This window comes from Solanum tuberosum, unplaced genomic scaffold, assembly GCF_000226075.1.
Source record: "Solanum tuberosum cultivar DM 1-3 516 R44 unplaced genomic scaffold, SolTub_3.0 scf00160, whole genome shotgun sequence".
NCBI lineage: Eukaryota > Viridiplantae > Streptophyta > Magnoliopsida > Solanales > Solanaceae > Solanum > Solanum tuberosum.
Window position 1 is genome coordinate 379,223 of NW_006239085.1, and position 12,378 is coordinate 391,600.

The 12,378-nt window shown below is 34.8% G+C and overlaps 2 protein-coding genes across 2 annotated transcripts; both read right to left on the minus strand.

Moving 5' to 3' along the window:
- Nucleotides 1-273: 273 nt before the first annotated feature.
- On the minus strand, nt 274-939 carry LOC107061708 (uncharacterized). Its single transcript, XM_015311471.1, has one exon. It carries the CDS (start codon nt 937-939, stop codon nt 274-276), a length of 666 nt encoding a protein of 221 aa, XP_015166957.1.
- Nucleotides 940-7,045: 6,106 nt separating this feature from the next.
- LOC102602402 (uncharacterized) lies at nt 7,046-12,014 on the minus strand. Its single transcript, XM_006353743.2, has 6 exons — nt 11,746-12,014; nt 11,136-11,527; nt 10,486-10,848; nt 9,556-9,939; nt 8,300-8,517; nt 7,046-7,844 (listed from the first exon to the last, which is right to left on the minus strand). Exons 1-6 carry the CDS (start codon nt 11,886-11,888, stop codon nt 7,596-7,598), a joined length of 1,749 nt encoding a protein of 582 aa, XP_006353805.1. The 5' UTR covers nt 11,889-12,014; the 3' UTR covers nt 7,046-7,595.
- Between the last annotated feature and the right edge of the window lie 364 nt (nt 12,015-12,378).

Sequence of the window (12,378 nt, forward strand, 5' to 3'; positions counted from 1 at the left end):
TAGAGATGAGTGACCTAAACGACTAAGTCATAGATCAAAAGATGACTTGGACATATGGAAAGCTTGTGATTGATTAGCGGGAGTGGGTTGGCTGATTAACTGGGCAGCAAGGAGGCGATAAAGGCCATGCTCAAGAGTCTTTCACAACACGATCCTTCACAAGACAAAAACAAGGGTGAAACTCAAATATAACATCATATCAATAAATTTTTCCACGCTAAGTAATTTTTTGATAATTCCAGGCATCAATAATACATTAGATAGATGTAAAGGTCAACTAACTAAAGGTAAGATGGAATGATCAAAATGAGATATTGTCAAACATGAGCCATTACCAACATGAATTTGATCGCTTCCTAGATACTTTTCTTTTACCGCTATATTCGGCAAATCATTAGTTAAATGATGAGTAGCTCCAGAATTCGGGTAACAATTCGAGTCTCCAACCATGAAAGGCTGTGCAATAAGAACATTCATGTGCGACTTGGATGTAACTTGATAGGCATGGTCGAAATGGTGGTAGCAATTTAGAGCCAAGTGTCCAAACTTGTTGCAAACTTGACCCTGATTTTGGTTGGATGAGTCAGTGTTGCGACCCCGACCTCGTCCTCGTCTAGACCTGCCACCATAAGCCTGATTGCTATTGAAATTAATAGGCTTCTTAAATGAATTTTCATAGTTAGGATTATTGGATTGTCTAGCAGACAAGTTGGCTTGGCCTAATCCTTGTTCCAAATGATACTCATGACTTAAAATCAAGCCATAAAGATCGAACGAGGAAATTAATTCCGCTCTATAAGTGACGAAGAAAACCACAACATCATATTCTTCTCCAAGTCCTCCAAGAATATATAATATAAGATCATCATCAATGACAGGGTGTGCCGCAACTGGGAGATTATCATCACAAGTCTTCATCTTTTGAAGGTATTCTACCATTGGTGAGATGCCTTTATTTGTGGTTTGTAATTGTAGTCTTAGTTGCATTATCCTAGCCTTGGATTTCGATGCAAAACATTATCTCAAGAGGCTGCCAACTGTCTGAGATGTCGTACTGTTGGGAATAAATTAAATCTGCAACATAAATAATATTTGCGGTAATAAAAGCAATAAAAGTGGAACACAACAATATGGTTAATCAACAAGAATAAAAAGAGCAATAATGACACTAAGATTTTATGTGGAAACCCTCCTGAATAAGGGAAAAACCACGGCCAAGAGGAGCAACTGATATCACTATAGTAAGGATTTTTACACTTGTAGATCTGAGTAAAAACTCCAAAGACCACTGCACACTCAAAACAAATAACCCTTTTTTTATTTTCCCACCTCACTATAATATCGCTCACACTCTCTATTTTTCCTCACAGACTATTTTCCTGTGTGATGCCTCACTCTTCTTTTCTCTTATTTGTTTTTGGTGCATTTGAGAATGAAGAATGACCCTCCCTTTTATAGAGAACAAATGCAGTAGCCTCCAAATATGCTACAGAAGAACAACAATTTTTTCTTCTTCATAGCTTACCAATATTTGACTTTTGAGAATATCAGGAAAAACAAATCAGCACATGTATATCCAATATCTTCCAAATCTGCCAACGCTTTAACATTGTGAGATTTATCAAAGTTTGGGACATGAGGATGGACCCCACAATCTCCCCCTCCAGACCCATTCACCGAAAGGAGGTAGCTCTAAGTTTCTATCTTGAGTGCATGCCGATAAGTTCTTTGCATAGCTCGAACTTGTCTTTTGATACCACCTTGGTCAGCATATCCGAAGAGTTTTCACTAGTAGGGATCTTCATGACCTACATAGATTCGTCCTCTATCTTTTCCTGAATCCAGCATCCTTGCATGATACATGGTGTTCTTGCTCAAGTCTATTGCACTTTGACTGTCACAATAGACGACATACTCCTTCTGATACAATCCAAGTTCTTGAAGAAATCGTTTCAGCCATACCATCTATTTGCCAGCTTCAGTAGCTGCGATATACTCTGCCTCAGTTGTAGAGAGTGCGACACACTTCTACAACTTTGACTACCATGATATAGCTCCCCCTGAAAATGTAAACAAATATCCAGTAGTGAATTTTCTGTTATCGAGGTCACCTGCCATATCAGCATCTGTATAGCCCTTCAAGATTGGATCAGATCCTTCAAAACACAAGCAGTCTCTTGTGGTACCTCTTAGGTACCCGAGTATCCACTTAACTTCCTCTTAGTGTTCTTTTTCAGGATTTTCAAGGAATCTTATAACAACACCAACTGCATAAGCAATATCAAGTCTTGTAAATACCATTGCATACATCAAACTCCCCTTTACTGAAGAATAAGGAACTTTGGTCATTCCCTTTTTCCCCTCGTTTGTTGTAGGACACATCTGTTTGCTGAACTTCAGATGACTCGCAAGAGGCGTGCTAACAGGTTTAGAACTCTTCATGTTGAATCGTTCTAGTACACGTTCAATGTACTTCTCTTGAGATAGCCACAACTTTCTTTTTGTTCGTTCTCGAACAATTTTCATCCCTAGAGTTTGTTATGCTGGGCCCAAGTCTTTCATGTCAAATGACTTGGACTAATCTCTCTTCAACCTTGCAGTCAACTCTTTGTCTTGTCCTATAATTAACATGTCATCCACATACAACAACAAAATAATAAAATTGTTTTTGGAAAATCTTTTGAAGTATACACATGGATCAGAATAGGTTTTGTGTACGTTTGACTTTTCATGAAAGAGTCAAACTTTTTGTACCATTGCCTTGGTGCCTGTTTCAACCCATAAAGACTCTTGTTCAATTTTCACACCATGTGTTTATTTCCAGATACTTCAAATCCCTCTGGTTGCTCCATATAAATCTCCTCTTCCAAATCTCCGTGAAGAAATGCAGTTTTCACGTCCAATTGCTCAAAATAGTTCGAATAGAAGTCATTTTGACAACAAGCAAAAATATTTCAGCAAAATCAATACCTTTATTTTGGTCAAAGCCTTTTATAACCTTTTATTTTGTTCGAAGCCTTTTACAACCTTTTGTTTGAAGCCTTTTACAACCTTTTATTTTGTTCGAAGCCTTTTACAACCAATCGAGCTTTGTATCTGACAAACTTGCCATTTCCATCTTTCTTGAGTTTAAAGACCCATTTGCACTTAAGCGGTCTTTTGCCTTTTGGAAGTTCAACTAGCTTGTATGTTCCATTTTTCTGTAGAGATTCCATCTCTTCTTGCATGGCTTTCATCCATTGGCTATTTTCTGGATGAGTCAACATCTCTTTAAGACTTTCTGGCTCCCCTTCATAATTAATGAGGACATATTCTGAGAAAGAGTACTTGGATGACTCTACCCTTTGTCTTTCTGATCTCCTCAGAGGTTGAGATAGTTCTTCTTTGTCCGGGTACTCCACTTGCTCGGTATTATCACCAAGTTGCTCCCCCTGCTCAACAATCTCATTTGGTTCCTCTTCCTATTCAGCAACTTCATCGATCGTACTTTCTGCACTTATGGGATGGTTAGAAGTAAAAGGAATTGTAACAAGATTAGGGACAGTACCATTCTTTTTCTTGGCCTTCTCGGATAGATCATCAACAGTTCCAACTGCACTTTCTCGGAAAATTACATCTCTATTTCTGATGACCTTCTTCTTTACAGGATCCCACAGTATGTACCCAAACTCTTCATCTCCATATCCGATGAATATGCAGGGAACTGATTTATAATCTAGCTTGGTTCTCTACTCCTTCGGTACATGTGCAAAATCTTTGCAACTAAACACTTTTAAATGCAAGTAGGACACCTCCTTGTTGGCCCAAACTCTTTCCGGAATGTCAAACTCCAATGGAACGGATGGACTATGATTGATAAGATAACATGTTGTCCGAACTGCTTCACCCAGAATGACTTAGGTAATTTAGCCATTCTGAGCATGCTTCTCACCTTCTCAACAATGGTGTGATTCATTCTCTCAGGTACACCATTGTGTTGTGGGGTTCCAGGAACTGTCTTTCATGTCTGATTCCATGGTTTGAACAGTACTCTTCAAATTCTCTTGATGTGTACTCACCTTCATTGTCAGTTCGGAGACGTTTTAGCTTCTGACCCGTCTCTATTTCTACCAAAGCATGAAACTTTTGAAATACTTGAAACACCTGATATTTGGCTTTCAAGATATAAACCCACAATTTTCGTGAAGCATCATCAATAAAAGTAACAAAGTATTTATTGCCTCCCATTGATTCTATCTCCATTGGACCACAAACATCAAAATATACCAAATCAAGTATATTCAACTTTCTTTCAGATGATGTCTGAAATGAGACTTTATGTTGCTTACCAAATAAACAGTAGTTACATGAGAAACACCTGATCTTTGGTTTTCAAGATATAAACCCACAATTTTCGTGAAGCATCATCAATAAAAGTAACAAAGTATTTATTGCCTCCCATTGATTCTATCTCCATTGGACCACAAACATCAAAATATACCAAATCAAGTATATTCAACTTTCTTTCAGATGATGTCTGAAATGAGACTTTATGTTGCTTACCAAATAAACAGTAGTTACATGATTTTATCGTTGTACCTTTGGCAAAAGAGATGAGTGATTTTTTGGAAACAATTCGCAATCCTTTCTCGCTCATATGACCCATTCTTCTATGCCACAAATCTGCAGAAATCTCTTCGTGAGCCGCATTCAATTCACCTTGGCATATTTCTGCATTTGTCCTGTACAACGTGCCACGAGCAACTCCTTTTGCAATCACCAATGCCCCTTTGGTGAGTCTCTATTTTTTATTTGCAAAGTAGTTCTCATATCCGTCTCGATCCAAAGCAACTCCCGAGATCAAGTTCATCCGCAAATCAGGTACGTGGCGCACATCTTTCAAAGCTAATGTGCATTCGACATTTGTCTTTATGCAAACGTCTCTAATTTCCTCAATTTTTGAGTAACTTGTGTTACCCATTTTCATATTGCCAAAATCACCAGCTACATATTTGGGAAAAAAGATCTCTTACCGGTGTGGCATGGTAAGATGTTGTTGTGTCGACCACCCATGGTAAGATGGTAAGATGGTAAGATCTCCTCGTTTATGAGGAGAACAACATTGTCATTATTTTGCACCATGGAAGTTGTGTTGTCATCATTAGTCTGGCCGTTGCTTTCTCCTTTGCTCCTTTTTAGATTCAGACAATCTATTTTGAAGTAACCTGGTTGATCGCAATTGTAGCAATTACTGGCCTTTGATTTTGATCGGACCTTGGACTTTCCATGAGCTCCAGATCTACCATGGTTGCTTGAACTCATTTGGTAACTTCTGCCTCTACTTTATGTGATGAGAGCCTGTCCGTAATTTTCAGGATTTTTTCTCATCTTCTCATTAATCAGAAAGGTTGATGTGACATCCTTCAACTCAATAGAGTCCTTACCATGTAAGATAGTTGTTGCCAAATTATCGTAGGAAGATGGCAACGAGTTTAGGAGTACTGTGGCTTTATCTTCCTCCTCGATCTTTACTCTGAGGTTTGCTAGCTGTGTGATTAGTCCATTAAGCACATTTAAATGGGACAAAAAAATTGTACCTTCACCCATATGTAGGGCATATAACTGATTCTTTAGGTACAATTTATTTGTCAGCGTTTTGGACATGTATAGATTTTCTAACTTTGTCCAAATGCCACATCCACTCTCTTCATCGATGATATATTAACCACATCATCAGTTAAGGGCAACCTGATTGCACTAGCAGTCTTTTCATCCATTTCTTCCCAATCCTCATGTGTCATAGATTCAGGCTTTTTGGATTTGCCGCCTAGTGCCTTGTGCAAACCTTGTTGGATGAGTAAATCCCTCATAATTCTCTGCCACATTGAGAAACCGCTATCACCGTTGAATTTTGTTACCTCATACTTTACTCCAGACATTTTTTTGTCACTAAGTATAGAACGATAGACGGCAAAAATATTTCTATAAATGAGTAGAACATGTGTTCTGATACCAATTGTTGGAAATAAACCCGCAACATAAATAATATTTGCGGTAATAAAAGCAATAAAAGCGAAACACAACAATACGGTTAATCAACAAGAATAAAAAGAGAAATAATGACACCAAGATTTTACGTGGAAACCCTCCTGAATAAGGGAAAACCACGGCCCGAGAGGAGCAACTGATATCACTATAGTAAGGATTTTTACACTTGTAGGTCTGAGTAAAAACTCCAAAGACCACTACACTTTTGATTTTCCCACCTCACTACAATATCTCTCACACTCTCTATTTTTCCTCACAGACTATTTTCCTCTGTGATGCCTCACTCTTCTTTTCTCTCCTTTGTTTTTGATGCATTTGAGAATGAAAAATGACCCTACCTTTTATAGAGAACAAATGCAGTAGCCTCCAAATATGCTACAGAAGAAAAATAATTCTTTCTTCTTCATAGCTTACCAACATTTGACTTTTGAGGAAAGCTGGAAAAAAAATCAGCACATGTATATCCAATATCTTCCAAATCTGCCAACCCTTTGACATTGTGAATTTTATCACAGTTTGGCACATGGGGATGGACCCCACACGTACAACCGACTACTTGGGCTAAAATCCCTTCGTTGAGGGTTAAGAGAAGCCAACTCAATAAAAGTTGGTCTTGTTTGATCCATAAACTGTATTCGAGATTGATAACCGCGCCAACTAAGGCTGCTTTAGAAAGCTATTTGGAATTACCTTGGGAGGGCACTTGTGCGTACCATCCACATATCCCTCAAGTTCATGACCCTAATAAGAACCAGGAGAATTTGTGATGTCCACACAATATAATTATGATGATCCAATTTAAGAAGATGAGTCTAAATGATGTTGGTTGTGAATGAATTCTGCGAAGGGTTTTGCGAGGTGATAGTGGTAATTGAGGGATGTGTCATTGTGAGTCGTGAGTCGTGAGTCTTCGCATGGCTCCGATACCATGTAGATATTTTATGAATACAATAAATCTTAATTGTATTTTATGAAAGAGTTCATCATCAATATATACAGGTTGTTACACAAAGTGTAATTGAATAAAAACTCTCCAAACGATAAACTATAAACATGAATTCTAAATTAAATATAATTACTACATAAACGTGAGGATAACCTCACTGTTATGATATCCTAAGAATATGACAATATACATTTATCCTGATCTCGTGGTTTAAACTAGAAAATACAAAAAGATCAAAAGACATATTAGCTCTCCCTATTGTTGTTCATTTTCATATTTGGTCCATAAAAGCAAGAGAGGGACAAAATAAATCACAAGATATAGCTTTTTCTTTTGGATAAACCCTCCCTAATAAAAAAGCTCTAAAAAAGAAGTAAAGTAAAGCTACTTATCCACATGCACGTCCCCTTTATCTTCTTTTCTCTTTTTGCTTAATTATTCCCATTAACTCACCTTTTTCATTGTTTTCCTCCCTTAGTAACTTTTATTTCTGGGCCATCCTTGTCCTTTTTTGGCAGTATATTGAGGATATTCATCTACATGACACATGATTCATGATCTAGTCATTAAAGTAAAATGAAACACTTTACTTAATGCTAAATGGGGTCCTTATAGAGTACTACTATTGTGCTGGAAAGAAAAGTGGTGAAGAATCTCTTTGTAATTTGCCATCACTTATTTTTACCTTGCTCATCTTGTCTTCACACCAATGCAATTGTTCTTCATTTACTTGTCTCATTCTCAATACCCTTGACACTAATTTCAAGTCTACTAATGACATCAATATTTCCATCTCTTCTTCATCTTTTAACCTTCTTTTATTCCTCAAGCACTTTCCTGATCTTTGTAAATCTTTCACCTTTGATTTTTTCTGCACAAAATATTAAAGGTTTACGTTATGTGCATTGTCAATATAAATCGTTATTACTATGTTATAAGGTGTAATTCTTTACATTATTAGTGCCTATACATATACTTAAATGTTATAAACAATTAATACTATGGTTAAACTTCTATGTACAAGTAGTATTGCACATAAAACTCACCCTATTAAGTCATTTTAAACTCAATCATCAATTGTGTACCTATAAGTGAAATTCCACCAATGTAGTATGGGGAGGGTAGAATGTACACAGACCTTATCACTATCTCGTAAAGGTAGAAAGACTGTTTCTGAAAGACCATCAGCTCAGATGTAACAAATAATTATAATAATGACACATTTTATGATATTAAATCCCAATATTATAAAAAAAATAAAAATATAGAGTTGTGAATTTCAATACATAATTTTGTTAGTAAGAAGAAGAGATGTTAGATACTTGCCTTTTTGTTTTGTTTGTTTAGCAAGAAGGTGGTAGCATGAGGTGAACCTCTTCTTTTTCTCCTAAGGAAAGCTGCCATTAATATTTGGTAACGATTCTCCTTGTCTGCCTTTAGAAAATTCATAAAGGTTCTGATTGCTTCTTTCATTATTTCATGAAATGATTCTGAAGATATTCTTGAGCAATAATCTTCCTCCGCCCCTTTATCCTCCTCTGAATCTAATCAAAATAAGTGTACGGTGTATAATTATATAATATATCACGATTCTTGATAGCAAGAATATCGAAAATAAGCAATTGAATTATTATTTTCTTTAATATTCAACTTAATTTAGAAAGAAAATAATTATAGCACAATTAGTTCACATTATTAAATTCTAATTATTATTTTTAATAAAAAGCACAAGTCATCCATCTTGAATAAAAGGCAGATTTGGTCCACCCTAGTGTCACATTCATTCTTTTCCTAATTCTCTACTACAACACAGAAGACTACTGAAAAGTGAAAGTCTGAATTATTCAATAAAAAAAATATTTAACAATAAATGAGTTCAAATTCTATATACTAAAATAACAATACAAAAAGGTTTTTATACCACTAAGTCAATTAAATTACAGGCAACAGCCCATGTATGACATGAAAAATAAGTTACTCCTGCTATCTCAATTTATGTGACATGTTTCACATTCCGAGATTTAAATAAGTCTATTTTTTACTGTAAATTTTTTATATATCTTTTAAATATTTTGATATGTCAATTATTGTGATTTATAATACTTTTTACGTAGTTTACAAATATATAAATTTCATTTTAAAAGTTTTGAAGATTTCATTAGCAAATTTTATGTCAAACTTAAATTGTTTGACTTTTGAAAAACGAAATGTGTCACATAAATTGGGGGAGAGGGAATAATAATTTTCAATAGAAGGTTAAATAGCACTCACGACGAACACCAACAACAACAATATACTCAATACAATTCTTCTCAGTATGATTTGAGAAGATAAAGTGTATGCAGACCTTACCACTACATTATAGAGTAGAAAGATTTTTCCTAATTAAAGACCCTCAGCTCAATTTTACTAATGAAGAAAGCATAACAATTAATAAATAAAAGCAAGCACTATAGATGTTTAAAAAATTCATTAGACCAATAATATTGGGTACAAGTCAAAATGGAAATGTAATTTCATTGACCATAATATATTCAACATGGACTTTTTCATACGTATTAAAAGGTAGAGAAATTTAGTACCTCGATATTCTGGGACTTGAAGCAATTTTGGAGCTAAACTTCTCATTCTAGCATAAATTTCTGGTCTCCTTCCATTTTCATACGGCTCATTCTCAACGTATCTTTGTAAAAGAACTTGAAACTGCTGGAAATGTTGTGCTACATAAGCAGGACAACCTTGATCGTCCTTCGATTCCTTATTATTATTATGGGAAGCTCGTAGTCGTTGGAAGTACTTGTAATTCCAACTCAGAGCTTCCCATGCTAAGCATACCTGTGCTACGTAAGCAGCTTCTAGTTCATGATACGGGTTATGATGCTGAGTTGACTTCTTATTTATAAACAATTTATGAACAATCCTATCTGATATTGATCTTGGACATGCTTGAATTGATCTTAATGTTTCTGAAAATGAATTGGTTGCTTCATTAGTCAATAATTAAAATAAAATAGAAACATTTTTGTGGTAGGAAAAAAGAAAATATTTCACTTATCGTCACTGAATTTTACCTATCATTATACTTTTAGTGTTTTCATTTTATACGATGCACTTTGACTGAAGCATAAAGTTGAAGAAGGAATATTTTAAAAACATGTCATAATATTAATGTAATTATAAATTATCTCACTAATTATAACTATTGTAAATCGAGAAGTATGACTCATCACTCACCACGTTAGTGATGAGTCATACCTATCCGTAATTTAATTTAAAAAAAACATTTAATTACAAAATAACTATAGAAGTCCTTCACTTGTACAAAAATTCCTAATCCAACACTAGAAATTTCACTTTTTCCATTATTTGTATTTTCTAAGCAATTCACATGTACAATTTCACTTTTTTTAATGTGATAAAATTGGTTTGCGAATTTATTAGTATAAAGTACAAAATTCAGTAATAATACGTGAAATTAACCTGGAAAAAATGATAGAGAGATGGAGATTTACCTGTTTCATGTAGTTTTTGTGCACTAATTCTATCAAAAAACAACATTTCTTCATCATATTTTTGGAAGATAGTGTAAGACTCCCATTTAGGGCAACTTCTCCTTGATGAAGAAGAAAATGGATCATCAGTTGTTGAGTCTTTAATTGAACTTCTCCATTCAGTAGAACTCTTTGAAGTTGAGCCATTAGTACAAGAATCCCCAAATATTTCATGCTCATCCTTTTCTTCTTGCACTAATTGCAAAATCTTCTTATTGTTCTCTAACTTTGATGATGTTGCATTAACAAACATATTTTCCTCTCTAGTACACAAATTAATTTCTGTCACTTTCTTGTCTTCAATCATTTCCCTGTAACAATTTCCTGTAACAAAGACATCATTATTAACATATTTTTTTGGAATCTAAGTATAACTTCTGCCACAGTTTCTACCCTTCAGGTGACCAAACACTTTGAGCGCATCGACACTAGGTAGCCCGATGCAACAGACTCGACTCAGAAGACATTGGGAAGGGATTTATCGTGGATCATTCATGTGAATAACTACCCTCCAAACCAACTAAGTCATCTCGAAGGACCATTATTAACATTGTACACGTGTTTTGGGAAATAAATTTAATTTGTAAAATAAGATTTGAATCAGTACGTACCATGATTTATGTCCTTGTCGATGATATTCGTTAATACATTTGTATTCATGTCCCGGGGAAGAGGTGAAGTGGGCCCAACTTTGTTGATTTCAGAATCAGAATAACTAGAAGGATCAGAATCAGAATCAGAATGATCATCTATTATTTCTTTAACTTCCACTTCATCATCATCACTATAAATAGATTCTGAATCCATTATTGAGCTATAAATAGACTCCTCTTCATAATCATCATCAGTACTGCTACAACTTTCTTCTATCTCTTTCTCAACACCAAGAAATTCATCATCTATGAAATGATTTTCGTCCACAAACTCACAATTATTATTATGATAATACTCATGTTCTTCCTCCACTTCTTCGTCATCAGAAAATTCATATGCATCTTGATTCCTAAAAATAAAGTAATTGTGTTAAGAAAATAATTAACTAATTAAAGTGTGTTCTTTCTAATATCTTAAGTTTTCAAATGATATGGTCACACACTTCAACATGGTAACAGAGCATGTAGAGGTCCTGAGATCAAGTCTCAGCCATCCATATCAAAAAGAATTTCCACGAACTGAGAATTAAAACATTAAAAGGAAAGTAAGGGAAAAATTACAAGTTACCTCCAGAAAAACGGATTTCCACCAAGGAAATAGAAGAATTTGGCAAGCAAAATGGAAGTGAAATAGGTGAAGAGTAATAAAATTTGAAAAGAGCTAGAGACATTGTAGAACAAACTAGCTATAGTTTCTTCTGAACATTGCATCTTTCTTTCTTTTTTGTTTTTCTATAAGGTTGAAGGCTTACAAAGGTTTTAGAGTCTCTATCGATTTTTGCAACAAAGCAAAGTAGCACTAGGAAAAAAAGTGTCAACTTTAATTGCTTTATAAAATATTTGTTTGTCACAAGATGGTCTATTGCTTTTTATATTATTATGGAGTTTACTTAAATATCCTTATGCTTAAGATTGATCTTTTTGGTGTCAAATTAATATGCGCTATTAACTTTATTTAGGTGATAGTATGTACACCACTTTTATCAAATATTGCATGCAACTTCCATTACTTTAGAAGAAGAAAAAAAGGGAAAATCAACCAAAAAAAAAACGACCTTGTGTGAAGGTTGGTAAAAAATCGATTTAGGAGGTCGATTTTTTGTGAAAGTCGGAAAAAACCTAATTTTGTTTAAAATTAAACAAATAGACACAGTACACATCTTACATGACATCCTAAATGTAATTTGTGTCCTACGTAGTG